Source organism: Lonchura striata, chromosome 19 (genome assembly GCF_050655825.1).
Source record: "Lonchura striata isolate lonStrDom1 chromosome 19, ASM5065582v1, whole genome shotgun sequence".
Taxonomy (NCBI): Eukaryota; Metazoa; Chordata; class Aves; order Passeriformes; family Estrildidae; genus Lonchura; species Lonchura striata.
The window spans coordinates 3,749,138-3,769,578 of NC_140721.1; the positions used below are offsets into that span (position 1 = coordinate 3,749,138).

General features: G+C 46.5%; 4 protein-coding genes across 7 annotated transcripts; 2 read left to right on the plus strand and 2 right to left on the minus strand.

Annotated features, from left to right (window-relative positions):
* Positions 1–8: 8 nt before the first annotated feature.
* On the minus strand, positions 9–8,431 carry SHPK (sedoheptulokinase). The gene is made up of 7 exons (XM_021524914.4): positions 7,950–8,431; positions 6,640–6,781; positions 4,122–4,305; positions 2,797–2,949; positions 1,570–1,745; positions 1,268–1,468; positions 9–426 (listed from the first exon to the last, which is right to left on the minus strand). Exons 1-7 carry the CDS (start codon positions 8,106–8,108, stop codon positions 32–34), a joined length of 1,410 nt encoding a protein of 469 aa, XP_021380589.3. The 5' UTR covers positions 8,109–8,431; the 3' UTR covers positions 9–31.
* On the plus strand, positions 8,431–15,275 carry CTNS (cystinosin, lysosomal cystine transporter). Of its 4 annotated transcripts, none has more exons than XM_021524917.3 (11): positions 8,431–8,682; positions 8,950–9,023; positions 9,801–9,879; positions 10,403–10,487; positions 10,574–10,677; positions 11,539–11,670; positions 12,392–12,491; positions 12,585–12,704; positions 13,750–13,920; positions 14,124–14,241; positions 14,585–15,275. In XM_021524917.3, the coding sequence occupies exons 2-11, from the start codon at positions 8,960–8,962 to the stop codon at positions 14,713–14,715; spliced, it is 1,104 nt and encodes a 367-aa protein (XP_021380592.3). In that variant the 5' UTR covers positions 8,431–8,682; positions 8,950–8,959; the 3' UTR covers positions 14,716–15,275. The 4 variants fall into 4 exon arrangements, with proteins under 4 accessions (XP_021380592.3, XP_021380591.3, XP_021380590.3 ...); XM_021524916.3 differs by having other exon boundaries at positions 8,431–8,555; XM_021524915.3 differs by lacking the exon at positions 8,431–8,682 and adding an exon at positions 8,755–8,785.
* Positions 15,276–15,551: 276 nt separating this feature from the next.
* On the minus strand, positions 15,552–19,185 carry TAX1BP3 (Tax1 binding protein 3). Its single transcript, XM_021524918.3, has 4 exons — positions 19,143–19,185; positions 17,655–17,774; positions 17,305–17,382; positions 15,552–17,077 (listed from the first exon to the last, which is right to left on the minus strand). The coding sequence occupies exons 1-4, from the start codon at positions 19,179–19,181 to the stop codon at positions 16,940–16,942; spliced, it is 375 nt and encodes a 124-aa protein (XP_021380593.1). The 5' UTR covers positions 19,182–19,185; the 3' UTR covers positions 15,552–16,939.
* Positions 19,186–19,388: 203 nt separating this feature from the next.
* On the plus strand, positions 19,389–20,202 carry EMC6 (ER membrane protein complex subunit 6). The gene is made up of 2 exons (XM_021524927.3): positions 19,389–19,558; positions 19,655–20,202. Exon 2 carries the CDS (start codon positions 19,697–19,699, stop codon positions 20,027–20,029), a length of 333 nt encoding a protein of 110 aa, XP_021380602.1. The 5' UTR covers positions 19,389–19,558; positions 19,655–19,696; the 3' UTR covers positions 20,030–20,202.
* Positions 20,203–20,441: the final 239 nt, after the last annotated feature.

Here is a 20,441-nt window from a genome sequence, read left to right on the forward strand (position 1 = left end):
GCTGCATCTCAGGCCATTCCAAATAATGACTTTATTTACTATGGAACATCACCATAGCTGCCCCCACAGCAGCATCCACATCCTTCCCGTAAACCACAGGGAATGGAAAAATCCTCTCCACTTCCTGCCTCAGCACCTCGTTCCTGGCAAGGGCACTGCCACTGCCCAGGACCCTCCTGACCCCCAGCTCCTCCAGGTGCTGCACAGGTAACATGGAGCACAGGTTCTCCACGAGGCCACGGCACAGGGCTCTGGTGACATGGCCCAGGGACAGCTCAGAGGCACCAATGCTGCTCACTGATGCCAGCAGCTCAGGAAGGTGTCTCTCTCCAAATATGGTTGGGTGGACTGAGAGCTTGCTGTGCTTTTGGGCCAAGGCTGCTTGGATTATCCTTGGGTAGATGGCAGATTCCTGCACCTGAAATCCTGCAGATGGGAAATATCTTGTTACCAATGTGAAAGGGTCTGGTGTATCTCACATGTGGACACTCACAACAGATAACTGATACACCTGTTCAGCAAATTATTGGGTATCTTTTTCTGTGCCCCAAAGGTAATTGTGTGTCCAAGATTATGAACCATAATTCTCCCATCCAACTGGATCCAGAATGTGCAATAGCAGAAATGTTTTCTGATTACAGCAACTGCCTTTCCTGACAGTAACAGCTACCCCTCATTGCCTGTTCTGTTCCACAAAACAATGTCTTTAAAGGGACTAACAGCAGGGCTCAACTTCAGTGGCTGGATTCCATGTGAATGCAACATTCTCCTCGAGCACTTAATGAAAGAACAATTTCAGAGCTGATTTCTGTAGTGCAAAACCCAAGAGATTATTAAAAAACCTGTCAACACTATCTTAAAGCACTTAAAAGATATTCCATGAGTTTGAGCCTTAAAATCCATTAGTGCTTCAACATATGCACCAAAAGGACTCCTTTGGACTGCAGTCACACAGAATTATAGGCTGCTGCCCTCAAATCTGCCAACCTTGCCTTTTGAAAACCAACTTGCACCAAATAATTCTGTGCTTGAAACTAAAGAAGGCCTAGAGGGAATATGAATGTGGAGTCCAAGCATGAATGTCCCAGCATGTTCAAAAGCTTCAGCAGGAAATTCCAGAGATCTGGGAAGCATGACCCAGGAATTACAACTTTGTTCCCATTATGGCATGATGGAACAGCTCTAGGCTTGTCCCTTTGATTCAGCTTCCTTTTACCTTGATGATCAACCTCAGTTTTGTGCTTCAACTCTCCTTGAAATGACTTACCCAGCTCTTGTGCCCACTGTGCCACCATTCCCACAAAAGTTGCAAGCACATTCCCTCCATTGAGTGATGCTGCCACTGCCAAGTAGTCACCATTGAAGTAGGGAAAATAAGTGACAGCTGAGGAAGGATCTGGTGCTTCTGGAGGCTGGAAACCCAGGGGCATTGAGATGGTCAGCTGAGCAGAGGTGCTGATATTAAGAACTAAAACATGCACCAAAAAAAAAAAAAAAAATCAGTGTTTTACTAAGCTACCCTGAAGGAGAACAATGAGAAAAACAAATTAGATACCAAAATGACCATACCTGCATCAGTCCTCTCAGTCAGACAGGAATAAACAGAGCACTGGAAATCTCCCAGAGCAATTCCCACTTTTGCTCCTTTGGGTATTCCATGCCATGCACAGGTTGTCCTGCCTGCAATACTGCCCGAGTCTCCCACCTCTGGAAGCAAGTGGACAGGAAAGCTGGACTTTTTCAATCTGGAAGCAGAACAACATTATTGGAATAAAGCAGTTTGAGAATGTGTGGCATTACTACAAAAAAAGTCTTTGAAGTCACAGATGAACCTGGCCACACATTTGTGGCTGCTGGATTTATGGATGCTTTCACCAGTTTGGAAAGCTTCGTCTTGCACAGGGGCAGCATTCCAATCCAGTGGGCTGGGTAAACCAGTCTGGAAGAATGAAGAGGTTTTCCTTCTAGGCAATCTGAGCACTGAGATTATACATTGCATGTTCAGCAAGTTTAACCTACTGATGCCATATGGACAACCAGGTCCAGGGTGAAGGGACAATCACAAAACCAGCAAAAAATGCAGCTAAGTGTCACAGAACTTCAGTTGTCATGCAATTAGTAGTTCACAACAAAACCATGAAGAGTTAAGTTTAACAAACTCCTTACACAATCAGCTGCAGATGCTACAGCAACACCACCACATTAGTAACAGTTCAGTTCAGTCAGCAAAATGCAAATTTCTGTCACTCTTTCATACCTTGATGAGAAGGTCTTTCAACTTGGAGTCCTGGCCTAACCTAAGCCCTGAAATATATAAGGCCTTAGCAATCAGCCCTGAAAGAGCAAATCATTAAAATAAATAAGTAAATAAATAAACTGATTCTTTCTAAGATTTCCTGTAGCTTAATAGCTCTTAAGTGTTATCACAAGTAAGTCTTTAGAAGTTATGAAGCTCAGCTCAGAGAACTAGAGAGTGGTAACTTTACCATGGCACAGGTAATGCTGTGGCTGCACTTGTCCATCCCACCCCACCACAGAAAGGGAGAGAACAGCTTGGAATCCCTGATAATTCTCTCAGCTCTGCTGTTTGTAGGTATTTTTAAAAATACTGGGCTAGATTTTATCAGATTAAACAGAGCAAACTCTCAATAACTCTTCAGTACAGGCCACAATTGATCAGGAGTAACTTTCAATCCCTTTTTATCTGTAGCACATCAACAGTCAGGGCCCAAAGAGGTGCTCACACTGCCTGACACAGGCAGTGCACAAACCCCACTGAATGGCCTTAGCACTTACATGTCAGTATTCCAGCTCTTGTTTCTGCAGTTAAAATATCCCCAGCTGGCAGCATTCTGGACAGACATGAGTGGCTTCTTCAGGTCACACAACATGGCAACCACGTAGTCCTGGATGGTGCCAGCTGCATCATAAGCCTTCAGAAAATCTGGACTTTTAACCAACATGTTTTAAAAATAACAAAAAAAAAAAAAAAAAAAAAAAAGAGGTATTTTTGCTTTAAGGCAGTGAAAGAAGACAACTTTCATTATTAGGGGGAACTTCAGACATGTGGGTCCATTTAAATATCAAACAGCCACCTCAGTGATCAACCTGAATTTTATTGGTTTGGTTTTTTAAAATGGAATTTGTTATCCAAGCTGCAGCAATACTTATCTGCAGATGGAAGATGGAGAGAGGGCAGCTTTAAGGAATGGGTTGTCTAGGTTCAAAAGCACAGCATTGAAAAAATTACCAGGAAAGTAGTAACTGTTTATGTGAAATAAAACAGCATTTTGTTGATCCTGGAGCATTGCTGAAAAATAGGTAAATTCCCACTTGCTCTGGGATCCCCAAATTACATAAATGAAAATGTAACAAATGCGAAGTAAAACAAAGCAGCTGGACTCATGATTTATGCAGCTCTAAAGATCACACCATGCTCCATATATCTGCTGGACACACAGTGGAAAAAAACAGGATCTAATAGAATTTTCCCCATTTATTGAACCTGAACTCATTGCAGAGAAAGAGCCTGGCTCTTTGAGAAGGATGAAACTGAAGAGCAAATCTCTGATGCCAAATCATACGTGAAAAATTGTATCTTCTGCAAACGCAGCACAACAAAGCAGAGCATGTGTCACCCCATGAGGATCTGCCTCAGTGTCTGAGGAAGGAAGGAACTGAAATTAATTTAGAGACTCTGTTTTGGCATCTGGCAGCAACCAGACCAAGCAACTCTGCTACTGTTTTAGGCATGTCTGTACTTTCCACAAAGTAGCACAAGGCAAAATGACAGTGCTCAAACTGCACTAGCAGAGCTCCTCTGAGCCATAGTTCAGACTAGAATTATTCTATGATTTTTAAAGCTTCTCTTCCTATATGGTCAAAAGCTTATCCTTTTATTAGTGATCTGTAGTATTTTTACGAGGTCAGAGACTCTTGCATGCTTAATTGCATATAATTTATATTAAATACTGCCATTTTCAATATTCTTTGACTACTTAATTAAGATTATGATTACAGAGAAGCACAGCCCTCAGCCTGCAGCAGCATGAACGTGCTACAAGAATACAAATTGTCACATAAATTCAAGATGAGATACAGCCTTTGGAGCAGCAATGTACCTGTTCTTTGAATACCAGAAGACTGTGGCACATCCAAATCCTGTAGCCAGGCTCACATGTGACTGAGGCAGAGGAAGGGAAGTGAGGAAGGTGGGGCTGCAGCGCCCATCCTGCCAGGTGACCAGGTGGCTGACCTTGTCTGGCTCAAAGGCAGGGCCTGTGCCACTCTCTGACCACTTGCAGCCTGAAATCAAAACACAATCCAAGACATCCAGTGACTACCTGCAGCACAGCCTGTCTGGCATTCCTCATCTCTGGACACACCTGATGATTTGTTAAATCTATCAGAAACAGAGCCAGTAGAGACTGTAATCAAATTAGTCTTTGTTTCTAGCCCTAGATAATATCATAATGCAAATTATCCTTTGGAACACAGAGAATGGTATCCAAAACCTTCCTTCTCTTGAAGAGAGATATTAAAGATACAACTTAAATAACAGATAAGCCTCAAAAAAACCATGGAAAAAAAAAAACAAAACAACCACAGTCTGCTATGGTGAGGAGCTGGCATGGCAGATCTCACATAAAAACCTCAGCCGGGATGTGCCACATCACCACCTGGAGAATGCTGCCTCAGTAATGAACTGCTCAGGATGGACACCACAAAGCTGCATCACCTCTGGAGCCCAAGCAACAAGAAACCTGCATCTGTGAGTATTAAGCAGTGCACTGCAAAATGCTTAAGAGTAAAATCCTCATGTAATACACAACAAAGCTTCACCAAAGGTAGGACAGGGTTTAATTCAGAGTTTAATTCAGTTTCCCAGCCCAGCACGCTCCTTTTGAGCAGAGAACACCACACCTTTGAGGAAACCTTCACATTCTTTCATTGAAGAGGAGAGGCTGGGCTCAAGCACTGTTTGCCTGCACATTCCAGGACACAGCTCTGACCTCTCCCAGGCCATCTCTGGACACAGGGCAGGGACAGGACAGGTCACTCACTCTGCAACTGAGGCAAACTCTTGGGTTTTGGCCAGGGAGCAGAAAGCCAAGAGAAGATAATCAGCTTCCTGACTCACACAAGTATGGCAAAAAATTGTAATTCTTGGGTTGGATACAGGGCTTGGAAGTCACACTCACACAGTAAAAAGCAGCCCTGAAGGCTGGGAGGTGTCATGAGAAACATGCAAAATAAAGCACATACTTTTGCTTGTTTCCTCAATTCCCTGTTCTATCAAATCTGTTTGAACTGAATTTCTAATTGGCTTGCTTTTCTTGTTTTAAATGGATTCTAAGAAATATTATTAGTCATAAATCAAACCCTAAAGGACACTGTTAAAATTTTTATTTGTATCCCAAAGGTCCTGGATTCACTTAGTCCACTCAAAACAAATGAGAGCAAACACCCTCTTTCACTTGATAGAAATGAAACTAAAGTAGCATGTGGCTTTAGAACATAAAATATTTACCACTATGACATAAGAATCTGTGCCCACAAATACACAAGGCTTTGTTATGCAGCTCCTGGGACAGCTGGAAAGCAACAACAGCTCCTCCAGCCCATCAGCCTTTGGATTTCTTTCTTTCTAATCATTTTTAGTATTTAATGTAAAATTATAGCCAGTAATGAATAGTACAGTGCCTCTTCAAGCAATTAAGACCTTGACAACTTCTGACCAGCAGTGACCAGCACTTTTGGGAAATCTGCTCTGTGGTTTACAATACATCTTTACTTCATCTGCATAACTCCTGCTATAATAAGGCTTGTACAATTGTCCAGATGATCACATGACAGGGTTAAGTGAAAGAAAACATGGACCCACATTCTGGAAGCCTTAGACTTCAGGAGGTCTATAAAGCATTAGCCAAGAAGATAATCCATCCCTATCTCACAGGGCTGGCAATCCAAGGCCTGGATTCTTCAAATATCCTCACTATCACAAGGATTATCTGGGTGTTTGCACAACCAAGCCCCACATGACTACCTCACTGCAGCTGACTTGTTTCTGAGATCTTGGCAAGTAGTTGAGCATCCACAATCCTGACCACATCCTTTCTCAGCTCCTAATAACAGAAGCATAAGCAACAAAATGAATGCAGCATGACATCTATGCATGACTTGCTGGGAAAAAAAAAAAAAAGTCTTGGGATTTTGGGGAAAAAAAACAGAGTTATTGAGATGCTGGACAGCATCTAGGTAAGGGTTTTATGAGGTGAATAAAATCCCCTTGCAAGTTGTTCACGTGATGAGGAAGTTCTTTCAAAGGACAGCAGATAGCATGTGATGGAGAAACAATTAACAAGGCACAAATATGCTATTCCTCCTTTATATTAATAATTCTGCTGAATCTGCAGGGATGCCATTAGGCTAAATCCTTTATCATTAACTATAGTGAGTAGCTGAAATTTCAGTTAAAAAAAAAAAAAAAGGAAAATTCCCATAAGAGATCTTCTGTTAATTCTGTTTTAGAGAAGACCAAAGTGAAGCAGCAGTTTAATCACAGAATCACTTCCCTGTTACAATTTAAATTTCTGCATCATAATACTCTGAGCAGGAATGTTAAAGAATGAATGTTACCTTTATCACTTTTCCAAAACACAACCCCATGCATTTGTCCAGAAATACCAATGTGGGTGACTTGCTGAAGCTGCTGCTGAGGCAGTGCAGCAAGGCATTCATTCAATGCTCTTACGATTTTCTGGACATCCTGCTCCATTCCCTGCAATCACAAAGCACTATCCTGAGCATGAAGCCATTAGGATGCACTCAGTGTGTTTATTAAACAAGGCTGCTTTAGTCAGAAGTGAAGCACAGAATTCATTTATTTTAATAGCATTTATTAGAGTAATATTCACTACTAAAGTCTAACAAGAAAAGAAAAATTGCAAAAAAAACCCGCAAACCCACAAAAACTAAAAATCAATACCATCAAGTTGAACCTCTTAAACTGAAGGCCAAATAATTTTAAATTTCCTTAATAACCACACTCAATAATTAAAAAAAAAATCCATGACTTCTCACTACAAGCTTTCATTAATTCACCTTATCTACTGCTCTTCATTTTCCTCACAAAGAGAATTATCCATGTGTTCTGACACGTGTGCAGTCTCCCCTGCCTCTCCTAAAGCTCCTCCCTGTTTACTCAGTGATGATTTTGATGATGCTGATACTTCATTTCTCGATGTTCTATTCCGAGAACCGCCCAGCAAATTGACCTAACTGTTCCCCAGGAGAAGCTTTCACACTTTCAAAGGTTCAGGTTACTTTGTGCCAGACCAGTATGAAGATTACAGAACTATTGCAACAGAGTCTACAAATAAATGTGAACTTTGCGCATAGGTACTTCAGGCTGCATAAATTGGCAGGAAGAGGGTTGGCCTGTTTGGTATCCTTGGTATCAGAAACGGTGCACATTTTTTATGATTTTGATTAATCTTTTTTTAGATTGACCAACACAATGGATGTAAAGATCTTTAACAGGAGTACTTGTTCCTGGTTATTTCCACGGGGAGTTTCCAGTTATGATTCCACCTCACCATGAAGTGCAAAAAAAAATACCCTTCCAGTTGGCAAGTGGTAGCTGTTTCCTGACTGGGAGTGTCAAAAATAAGGTGGTGGCTCATGGGAGAATAGTTTCAGAGCATCTTAGGCCATTTTTCAAAACCTAGGTCCTTCTTAAGTCGAGCAGCTCTGCTTGACTTCATTGAATGTTGAGCCGGGCGTGTTTTAATTCCGCTTTTTGATATCCTGACACATGCTGCCAATCTAGGCACCAAAAACAATCCAGGAAAGCCACCGCACCCTGCCCAACGTACCAAACAACCAAACCACTGCAAGGCAATGCCAGTGTCCTGCAATTTCCCTCGGCACTCCCTGGCAGCCCTTACCTGCGGTGCAGCTCCCGGGCTATCGCTGTGTGCCTGCGTCTCCCTGGAGCAGCTGTGCGCCAGCGCCAGCCCTCGCTCTGTCCCTGTCACCAGCGCTGCCTTCACCGACGTCGTGCCCAGGTCAATGCCCAGCACACAGGTGGGCCCCGCCGAGGCCATCAGGGGATGGCTGTCACCCTGAGGGCACAGACAGGCGGAACAACACCCACCAAGCCGAGCCCCACACGGCTCCCGGTGCCGCGCTGCGAGCTCGCAGGGACGGGGCAGCAGCGCGACCTGCACTTCGCCCTCAGGCTGAAGGTGCTTCCCTGCCCTCAGCGCTGCCCGGCCACTCTCCCTCCACTGTGACAGCGACAATCCGCCCCTTCCCCGGCTGACCTGCGCTGCTTTAAGCCACGCTTTCTATCAAAACCAAACCAGCGCGGCGCCGAGTCCGCCCTGTCCCGTCACAGCTCTGCCCCCCTCACGGACCCGCTCCGCCACACCCAAGATGGCCCTGGGGGCGGACGCAGCGACGCGGTGGGCGCTGGGCGGGGAGTCCACAGGCCATCGCCTCACGTGAGAGCTGAAAAGGGAAGAACCGGGACGGCGCGGGCACTGAACGGGGTGGGTTGCCACCCGCTCCCCGGTACCGCCGCCTCGGCAGCGGCACGTTCCAAAGCACCGCGTACCCCGCTCCGCCGGAGCGCCGGAGGAAAGGGCGGCAGGACTACAAGTCCCAGCGTGCACCGCGGTGCGCCGCCAGCGCCGAGGGTCTGGGGGGGGCGCGGGGGCTGCCGAGATTTGTAGTCCCGCGCGTTGGGGTGGGGCGGGTTCGTCGCGGGAGCGGCGCTGAGGTAAAGATGTGCCCGGGCGGGGAGATCGGCGCCCTCCGAGGGGAGCTGAGGGTCCCTCGGCCGGGCTGGGGATCGCGGTGCTGTTTGCCGCGGCTTCCAGCGGAGGGGATGGGCTGTGTGGCCGTGTGGGTGCTGAGGAAAGCTTCTCTCTGCTTTTTCCGTAGTTTTTCCACCATGAGGACGCGATACCTGCTCCCCGCCCTGCTGAGCGTCTCGCTGGCGCTGCTGGGGCCTGGCGGTGAGTGTTTGGTCAGCCCAGCTTGGGCCCACAGGGCTCCAGACCAGAAAGAGATGGAAAAGGGCAGCTCTTTAGTTATCCCATGACATCTCTCCAGGGATACCTGTGCCACGCTTCCCATCAGCTCTTCTCTCACGCCTTAGCTCGGCTTCGTGTGCTTCTACACTGTACTACACTGGCTGTGCACCTCGTGCTCCAAAATCACTTCTGCAGATTGAATATTGCCTGGGGTGCAGTCAGTGATGAACTGGGGAGCTCTTCTGCACTTAGCTTCTCACAGACACTGTGTAATATGTGGCAACAGACAAAAAAGATGTCCAGGCCAACCTGTGCAACCTGTATCTCTCTGTTTCTGTAAATTTACATTCTCTTGAATGTACTTGGATTGAATTTGTAGCCCAAGAAACAATTTTTATATTAAATTTGGGGCATTTATGACTCCTAGATCACCAGGATCACATCAAGATCTAGGATGAGTTTTCAGTACCCTATAACCTTACCTTGGCATGAGCTTTTGTTACACTTCAAGCATTTAAATTACTTGCAACATGTTCAAGCGACAGTTATTTACTTCTCTTTTTAAGTTGTTTGGTTGGCTTGAAATAAGCTGTACTCCCCCTTTGCTTTTTATCATGTGTACTTATCTGATTGATCTGATACTGCAGGGACCAAGGGGTAAAATATCTATGGCACAAAAAAAAAAAGAGTAGGTTGTTCTTCTGAAGGAGCTGTTCATATTAATTGAGATTTGTGGGGGTGTTTTTTTCCCCCCCACAGATGGAACCATTGTGTTGTCAGTCCCTGAAGTGGTTTCTCTAGAAAGTGGAAGTTCAACAAATGTCACTATCTCTCTGAGGTAACATCATGATTGAAGCTTTACTTTCCCTTTGCAACATGGGCTGTCCTCCATAAGTGAATTTGCAGTTCCTCCCTTTCTAAAAATTGATGCTTAAGAAAAACTTGCATTTCCTAGAAGGATTACATCCTGGATAAATGCTCAGTGGAGTTCTTCAGGAAAGCTGTGCAGAACTGTGTCACTTTGAAAGGTTTTATTTGTTTTGTCTTTCTGCTGTAATTTCTGTCTTTCATCACCCCAAGTACATGGGTAATGAGCACCAGGATAGGATAGAACAGGATCTTTTGGTGACTTTGCCACTTGTGTGGAGAAAAGTACAGTGTGGCCATACAACCATCACTGGATCAGATAAAAGAACCAGTACAATACTCACACAGTTTGCTGCTGGTTCCTCTGAGTATGAGGCAGGTTCTGTTGTGTGTGGGCTGCTCATTGCTGAGAGGATTGAGCAGATGCTCCCTTGCAGACCCAAAGCAACCTCTGAGCTCAGGCACCAGCCTAACTTGTTTTTCTGCCTTCTCAGGGCTCCACTAAATGAGACACTGGTGATAACTCTTAATATTACACACTCCTCAAAGCACAGCACCATTGTTGAACTTCCTGATGAGGTGAGAGCACAGACTTGAAACCTTATGCAAAAAGCTCCTGCTATTTTGGTGCAACTCCTTTTTCTTCTCTCTGCTCTGCCTTGCAGGTACAGTTCCCTGCAGGTCACACTAAAGCAGCCTTCCAAGTGAAAGCAGATGATGTGGGACAAGTAACAGTTCACCTTTATCCAAATAATTCCAACTTAACCAGGTGAGAAACTGGTTTTTTTGTTCTACTATCCTGTAGCTTCCTAAAAGTTGGGGTAACTATTCCTAGGAGTTAAATGGGTGGGATGCAGTTAAGAAGATGTGGTAAACCCTGCAGCAAATCCCCAAGTACTCAGATAAATAGAGGGTACAGAAGCTGAGTGGTGTCGTAGATTTAATTACAAGATGACTGATTTCTCATGGCTCCTTAGTCTGGTTTTAATAGTGCCTCCCAAAAGTATGAAGATTACATGACAGCTTTACTCCTCTGGGAAGCATTTGGCTGTCAGTATCCAGTGGGATGCTGTTCTTACTGCGCAGGATTTGTTCTGGACTTCCTGGGGTGTGTCAGTTAGGGGAGCCCTCTCCTCACAGATGCCAGTTCTCCCTCCTGGGAAAATCCTAGCCAGATGGAGAAAGCTCGATTGCATTTGCCTATGGCTCAGATATTACTGAGCAACAGGGTACTCTTGTTTTACTTCCTTGTTTTGCTTCTGCTTTTGAGACTCGAGGTGAAGGCAGAGGCCAACACGTGGAACGCTCACAGGGCAGCACAATCACAAGGGTGAGGAGTGCAGCTCTGCTCTTGCCTCACAGACCCTGTGCTGAGAGAGTGGAAGCCACAGGTACAAAGTGACCTTTGGGAACATTCCCATGGTAAAAGGATGGAAAGGAAAGACTTGGGGAGTGGGAGATGTCCCAAACATAACAAGGTCACAAATGAAAAGGGGAGCAACTCAGCTGAACCCAACTGAATCTTTATTGTCGTGTCTCAACACCTGGACTCTCTTCTCTCAGAGAAGAATATGATAAAATCTCCTGAAAAAAGCATTAATTAACTTATTCTTCTTCCATTCACCATCAGGCCTAGGATTCAATTTCAAGTGATTCACAGCATCATAGTGAGATATGCTGATGAGGTGATTGGCTGGATCTATTTCATCGCCTGGTCCATCTCCTTTTATCCTCAACTCTTTGAGAACTGGCGAAGGAAAAGGTAAAGAGATGTGTTTGCAAGTCACTAAAGCACTTCTGCAAATCATGTTTCTAGCTTCAGTCTTGGTTATTTGGAATTTTCTGTGGAAAGGGGGGGGGGAAAGGCAAAGGTAGGGTCTGAATAATTGCAGCCCTAGTGAGATTTTATGTAGGCAGGTTAGAGGGAAACCAAGTGCATCCTACAAACACCTGATCCTAAGATTTGGCATCTAATACGAATTTGTGATAGAGGAGACTTCCCCATTCCTTTTGGTGCTGTGTTGTAAATCACCTGGCTGAGGCAGCTGTGATAATCACTTTCAGAGATTACCAGCCTTGAGAGGTGTTTCTCAGACACCTCCTTATAGTGTCATCATTAGGCCAAGCTCCCCTTGAGCTAAGTGACTCGAGGTAGGAACATTATCATATATGAAAATGAAACCATTTGACCTGGCAATGATGCACTTGTGCTTTATGGATTCAGGCTGGAAGGGCTTTATCAGACAGGCTGAGCTCATGGAGCGCTGCAGTTAAAGAGCAAAGACAAAAATTGATCCATGTGAGCTCTGTTATTTCACCCCGAGTCCTGATGAACTCACAGTGTTGTCTGGTCACAATGCCTGAAGCTTTTGCTTTCACCACAAACTGCTTTAAATCAATACATTCCAGGGTCAATTTGTCCCTGGAACTGCCTGTAACTCTCTAATGCATGTTTCTCTTTTTTTTTCCCCCCCCTTCTCTAGTGTTGTTGGACTAAGCTTTGACTTCATAGCATTAAACCTCACTGGCTTTATAGCATACAGTGTGTTTAATGTTGGGCTCTTCTGGATTCCCTTAATTAAGGTAAGCATAATTGTGTCTTAGCATGTGGTGGGGGTGGGTATGTGCAGTAGGGAGTTAAGACACGTGGCTGGTTTTGCTTTCTCTTACCTTTAGGAGGAATTCCTGGTCAGTTATCCCAGCGGGGTGAACCCTGTGGCCATCAATGATGTTTTCTTCAGTCTCCACGCAGTAGCCCTGACCCTCCTCACCATCATCCAGTGCTGCATCTACGAGGTGGGTCTGGGTGCTGGGTTCACCTGTGGGCTCTGCCAGACCTCCCTCTGCCAGGCACCTCCCTGCTCCATTTGGGCTCCAAAATCCCAAATTCCCTGCACTTCCACTGGCCATCACAGGAGCCAACCTTCACAGTCTAGCTGCCTTCAGCTTTCCTGAGCAAATCTTATCTACTTCAGCCTCGTGGATGTTCTGAGCTCATAAGTAAACTCCTAAGGGACTCAAAATAACTGAGGCAAACAGCCAAGTTCATAAAGTTCCCAAATAGATCACTAGCCAGCACATAGATTACAGCTCTTCACAGCACAAATGCTTTGCTGTTTCTTTGGAGCATTCTTCAAGCTATGATAGGGCTTTAGATACTCCCTGCAATTCAAACAGTTTTTTCAACTGCTTTCCTAAAACAGCTGTAAATGCCCTTTCATAATTCTCACCTTTTCAAGTGAGACTGATTGTTACAGTCAAGTGATTCTTACTTAATCCCATTGATTGTTTCAGTCAGGTGGTTCTTTGTTTGATTTTCATTGTAAACGACTCTCATCTGAACAGGCCAATTTTCTCTAGATGGTAACTGTTTCCCTCTTGGGGTTCTTCCTCTGGTCATGCTAAATCTAAAACTGTAACAGCCCATCTGTCATCATTGACAGGTACTACAGAATTTTTCTATTGAAGAATTAGAAAGCAACCATAAATCTTTTACCATAATGGTATTATCAGCCTTTTGTGCCTACAGGAACTCTTGATCTCATCAGGTTGCATTTTGGAGATTTGTTACAGATTATGCACCATAAATACTCAAGAACACTGCTGCCCCTTGCTCAGGGACAGCAGTGTTTTAAATTATTGATATGAATATTGCTCTTCAGCTCTTGGAAGCCTCCAGCTGGCTGCTGTAGCACTTGCTTAATTTTAAAGTTCTCCTTGTGGTACCAGCCTGACTGGTAAAACAGGTTTGGAGTGTAGCATTGCATGATCCTGAGCAAACTGTATCTTTGTGTCTGGGGATGTGTGACCTGGCCAAAATGTATCTGTGTTTGTATTTCAGAGAGCAGGTCAGAAAGTATCCAAAGTTGTTGTTGGACTCCTGGCACTTGCATGGATCTTCACCTTCACAACGCTGTTCCTGGCTGCAGCTGAGGTGATGACATGGCTGCAGTTCTTGTTCTGCTTCTCCTACATTAAGTTAGCAGTCACACTCATAAAATACTTCCCACAGGTAAATCTGAATTATTCTGCTTGCATTCCATATCCCTGCCACCCTAAAGCTGCAGTGCATGCTCTTGAAAGTCTGAAGAGACTAAACCACCAATGATTATTTATTAACAGTGACAAACCAGTAGAATTGTACTGAAAGCTGCTTGAAATTCAATCCCAAATGCCTGTGCATGACACTCTGACTGACTTCTGTCACACTCCCAGGCCTACATGAATTTCCGTAGGAAGAGCACTGAGGGATGGAGTATTGGAAATGTGTTACTGGACTTCACTGGGGGAAGCTTCAGCCTTCTCCAAATGTTTCTGCAGTCATACAACAATGGTAAGCCTGGAACTGAGGTGCTTAATGGGGTGGGAAGTCCCACTGCAAAGCAGATATAAAGCAGAAGGTTATCTCAGAAGAATGATGTTTGTGCTCTGTGTGGGGAGCTGTTCTTATAGAAAGGATAAAGAATCTGTTCATATTCCCTCAAGATATAAATTGAAGTAGTCATCCTGAAGAAAACACAGGAACAGTTATTAATTAACTTTGCATAAGGTGTGCACTGCAGTTAGTTTTAGGTGTGTCTGAGCAGTCCAGGTAATAGACATGAACTTCTCTAAAGGGTCTGAAGACAAGACTACACTTGAGGAGTCAGACTTAACTCTAATTTTGTGTTTGACAGATGAGTGGAGGTTAATCTTTGGAGATCCAACCAAGTTTGGCCTGGGTGTCTTCTCCATTGTCTTTGATATTGTTTTCATGGCCCAGCACTACTGCCTGTACAGGAGACGAGGGTATGAACCTTGTGAATAACAAACATCACTTGTGGAGACTAAAACTTTAAACTGAACTTGGCCCTACCCTGTCTGAGGGCTTTCAAGATTCTTGCTGCCAGTTACCAGAAATACTGATTCTGATCTCTGTCACTTGATCCTCTCTGGGCTGGAACACAAAATGTTGCCTTGCCAAGCACTGGCTGCCAGATGCCTTAAGGACAGCAAGCTCTCAGCTGCACATGGGAGACTCGTGCCTGATGGAGCTGCACACACAGCTCAGAAGGAGCTGTCCAAGCAACACATGGCTCTTTTTTCACCAACCACAGGGAAGAGAAAGACCAAAGTGATGTCTTTCTGATTGGAGGTGAAGCACAAAGAGCAGAGTTCTGTCTTCCAAAAATCTGAATCATGTTTAAGCAACCACTTAATATCTTTAAGTAATGACTGAAGGCTGTCTGTGGATCCAAGTGCTGCTGCTGACCTTTCCCAGACAGCTCACAGTCCATCACCACTCAGGCTGGCCACAGCAGTACATCACAATAATGGGGTTGGTACAATTTGAACTCTTTATTAAAAAAAAATCCTAAAAAACCAGAAGCTGTATTCTTATTTCACTGAAAGCTCTTTCAAAGGTGCTAAGACAAGTAATTAGAAGGGAATCTGTGCATTTATACTTGAATGCTTGGAACCTTATGTGTCTTTCTAGGTGTCAACCTAAGGAAAACTAGATCTCAGATGAGGTTTGACAGTTCCCCATCAGTGAAACTAGACCTTACTGATCTCAGTAATTCCACAATCTACTCTTAAGCCAAAAAAGGTCACAGCTAGAGGCACCCAAGTCATATGGCACTCTCAAATATAAGGAAAAACAACTCAGGAAAACCAATTTTGTTTTATTGTGTGTAAAATCAAGTGAAAAAAGCAGTACAAATAGCAGTGTATCTTTATAGTAACAAAAATAACTCCAACTTGAAAGACTTAAAATTTACTACTGAATTCTTAAATTACAAAATTCCAAAGCAGAATTGTAGTAATTCCAGAGATATAAAATTGGTAAGTAGGCATCTGCTGCAGTGAGGTACTGAATAAATTAGTTGGCCACCTCCTCATGCTCTATTTACAACAGCTTACCTCAAGGCTGCTTAAAGAAACTATAGATATGTATAGATCAACTGAAAAGGATTAAAAACTCCAGGTTTTGGATAATTGTAAAGCTAACTGGCTAACAAACCACAGGATGCTAGATCATGGACTTAGAGTTGCAGCAAGACTCTTCAGTCCTGTGGCATGTTGATTTAAAACACTTAGTATCCTACTAGAAGTTTAAATTTGGTCAAGAGGCACTTCTGCAAATTACTGGCATAGTGATCTCTTCCATCCAATAAATCACTGATTTAAGCAGAAACTTCTAAAACACAAACCAAAATCCCTCCCATTTCAAGTCAGATAGAAGTGGAATGAAGGCCTGAAAACTCTACAGCTATGAGCAGCATTTCTGGTAGGTTCAGGAACATTGCTTTGTTTCCTGCTCAATTAAACTCAATTCAGCTGATGGTACAAACTGGGAGTAAGGAGAATTCAGGTTTTACCCTGCCAGTGAGGTTGAACTGTAGTGTCCATTAAATTGTAGTGTACTTCACAGGCATTGATCTAACACTTGTTTGTTACTCAGCTGTTTCTTGCCTCAAGAGGCTGCTTTGTCCAGGGAATCTTTGTAGGAAACTGTAATGCCCCAAACCTTTCAGCCACTCTCTATCTTGCACACAGTGAAGGATTAGTACAGTGCTCCTCCCCACAGCACTGTGCAGCTCTTAACTCTGGCATATGAATTTGGTAGCAATGTGGGGGACAGGACAGCTCCCTTCTAAAAGCTTAGGCACAGCAAACCCTCTGGTCTCCCATAGCAGAAACCACATTTCCTCCTAAAATAGGAGGCTTTTGTGCTACAGAAGAATCCTGTCCAAGTTAAGGCTTTTCCAGTTGCTCTTAGATAACTTGGGTCTGTCCTGTCCTGAAAGTCATGACTACAGAAGTCTTGCCATGTACCTGCAGGGCAGACTTTAGAGAAGCACTCTGCTGAGGGGAGTATTGTTTTACTACTGCCAGTTACACCAGAAGAAGTTAAAATAAAAAAGTAGTGTTTACCACAGGTAGGAACATGCACTCCTTCCAGACAACCTGTTCCAGTCTAATAGTTGCTTCTTTCTTTGATAGCAGTCTATACATCTCCCTTCCCACCCCCTCCCCAGCTGGATGATGGATTAGGACATCATGGATTGCTGCACAGCCTTCTGCAGGGACTGCCTGGTCACCAGCAGCCGTACCACCTCCTCATTCCTTTTGGTCAGCCTCTTCCTGGCCTGGTCATGGGTCACCATTGTCATATCCCAGCCATTCACCTGGGAAAAAAAAAAACATAAAATAAGGCAAATGCAAGGACTCACAGGTGTCCTGTAACTGTTCTATCAGAACCATGTAGTGGATATGGTTTTATGCCACAGCTCAGTTTATTTATAAACCCTACAAACTGTCCTGGTAAGTACCCAGAAGATTATTTTCCCCAGCAGATGCTTCTCTGCAGGGTGCAGCTGGTACTACATCACTACTGTCTTATCTTGGTGCTTACCTGCATGATCTTATCTCCAATCTGGAGTCCTGCAACTTCTGCCGGGCCTCCCTGTGTCACCCTTGTTACATAGATACCCTGGGAAAAAAATTAGTGTTCATTTACTAAATGTGGGAGGATTCAGTATTCAAGGGCCATTTGATTGACAACACAGAAAAACTCTAGTGTATTATGAGTTTTAGTTAAAAACAGGCTCATGCAATGTTGGAAAATAGAAAAGGTGTAGAAGTCACTTGAATAACTGGGTCTACAAGTGATAATGGGGCAAGAGAGTAGCTGTGGTAGAGGGCAGATGATAACTTGGGTCAGCCTTTGGGAGAGGGACTTGCTACAGAAAAAGATTATCTGACCTTGTCAGTCTTATCTTCAGAGAAAGGATTCTGAGTAGGGTCCTGATCAATGCCACCCCCAATGCTGAATCCCAGAATTAAATTGTCACCTTGACGAAGCTTATGTATTTCAATTCTTTGCTGGAAAGAGAAAGAGATCAAATAGCTGAGCATTGTGACAAGTGGAAGAAATCTCAAGTGCATTTCAGACGCTGATACTTCAGATCCAGTTAGACTGTTTTTCACAGAGATCCCACGACACAGCCCAGCCCCTCAATTACTCAGAGCTGTCCTGCCTGCCCAGGAATAGAAGGGAACAACACTAAAACCAGAGCAGGTCTCTTTAAACATGACTCATGCCTTGATAACCAGCAGTTACTCATGACCAGCCTCATCTTGCTCATTATCCACATGCCTTATGTTCCTGCTAGTCCTATCAGCAGAAATAACAACCTATTATTAGGATGGCTCTTTTTCAGGATAACTTTTGTAACCCGGGGCAGGTTCCTCACTGCCTGATGCACAAAGGCATCTGACCAGCTTTGTGCATTATGTCAGCATTGTAGAAATGCCAGCTGGTGCAATTAATTCCTGAGCCAGGGTGAAAAGCCACGGTCTTAACTGACACAGCAACCTCTCGAAAAGTGCTACGACCCTATCTAATGGAAGATGTTCCTGCTCATTGCAGGGGATTGGATGAGATTACCTTCATGGGTGCCTTCCAACCCAAACCACTCTGTGATTCTCCTCTCATGGCCCTGTCACACAGACCCTGAACTTCCCCACTGAATTCCAAACATCGGAGCCATCCACGCAAGCACAACCCCAGTTACCGCTGCAGGCAGAGGAAAGCACAAATCCCTCACTCGCACTTCGTGCTGATTAAAGCCATTATCTCCCTTTAAAAGCTCTGCTTCCTAACCCCACCCAGACACGCAGGTGCTTATCCTGCTCTGCCCTCGCAGAGGGGGATCCGCACCGAGATTGGGCTCGGCTGCCGCGGGGTCCCGGTACCGGGAGAACGCGCGTCTCTCGCTCCCTCTTCTCTAAAGCAACGCCCGAGCATCCCCGGCCGGGGGTCGGTCCCTCCGCCCGGCGGAGTTTCCGCTCTGTTCTCCCAGCCGCTATCCCGGACGGAGAATCTGACAGCCCACGCAGCGGGGAGCGGCTGCGGGGCGGCAACCGGGGCCGGCGGCGCTGCGGACAGAGCGGCCGCGGAGCGGGGCTGCCCGGGGACCTCCACCCTCCGACTGCCGGGCACCGGCACCGTCACCCGCGTGCCGTGCCTAACCCCGCAGCCTTCGCCCGCTCCTTCCCCGCACCCGCGAACCGGAGCTGCCCCGGGGCGGCACCTCCGCCCGTGACAGCGCGCAGGGCGCTGCCGGGCACCACCCGCATCCACCTCTCCATCCCCGCCAGCAGCCGCCACCTCGGCACGGTATCCCCGGGATAATGGTGACCGGCTGGGCCGGTAGGAACGCCGTGCCCGCCCCTCCCGTGCCCACTCACCACCACGGCGGTGACCGGCTGCCCCGGTACGAACGCCATGTCCGCCCCGCCACCGCCGCCGCCCGAACAAAAGCGCCTCGCCCGGCCCCGCCCTTCGCTCCCCGCCAGCCAATCCGACCCCGCCCTTCGCTCCCCGCCAGCCAATCCGACCCCGCCCTTCGCTCCCCGCCAGCCAATCCGACCCCGCCCTTCGCTCCCCGCCAGCCAATCCGCAGCCGCCCCGCCCACGGCGCGCCGCCCGCGCGGCCGCGTCCCGTCGGCCCCCAAGGCAAGATGGCGGCCGGGCGGTGGCGGCGGCGCGGTCGGGGCGGGCTGGGCCCGGCGGGCGGCCCGCGGTGACGGGCGCTGAGCGGGGTCCCTCGGCGCGGTGCGAGGCCTGACGGAGCGGCGGGGCTGGGCGCCGCCGTGGATGAGAGGTACGGAGGAAGGGGAGGGGCGGCGGGAGGGCCCGCGGGGCTCTCCCGTCGGCCTGAGGGCGGGCGGGCTCGTACAGCGCGTTTGCTTCACCTCAGTGTCGGTGCGAGCGAGGAGCTGCCCGAGCCCGGCGCGGAGCCATGGCCGCCGTGGTGGCCAAGCGCGAGGGGCCGCAGTTCATCAGCGAGGCGGCGGTGCGGGGCAACGCGGCCATCCTGGACTATTGCCGCACCTCGGTGTCCGCCCTGTCGGGCGCCACGGCCGGCATCCTCGGCCTCACCGGCCTGCACGGCTTCATCTTCTACTTCCTGGCCTCCGTCCTCCTCTCCGTGCTGCTGGTGCTGAAAGCCGGGCGGCGGTGGAACAAGTACTTCAAGTCGCGGAGGCCGCTGTTCACGGGGGGGCTGGTGGGAGGGCTCTTCACCTACGTCCTGTTCTGGACTTTCCTGTACGGAATGGTTCACGTGTACTGAGCAGCTCCGCGGCGGACGGAGCGGCGGGACTGTTGCCAAAAGTCACTACACCATAGGCCGGCTCACTTTCCACACTGTTGTGCGTGGCTCGTGTCGTTAATGCTGTTGGTAAATTATGTCCAAGTACAAATTAATCAGTAGCACTGTTCTATTAAAACTGAATGTGAAGCACCGCTTGGATGCCTCCTTGTTTCCTTGTTAGGGGGTAATTTCTGTCCCTAAGAGCAGGCACAGCTGTGGGGTTTGATTGATATATTCCCTGGATACACACGCCAGTTACAATCCCCTCTGGATGTGCTGCCTGTCTCTACACACAAACATTACAGCAGTAACACGGCAACCTGAAATAATTAAATTACTTAAAAATAATTTTGCTGACAAAAGGAAATAACTAAGTGGATGTAAAGGTTTG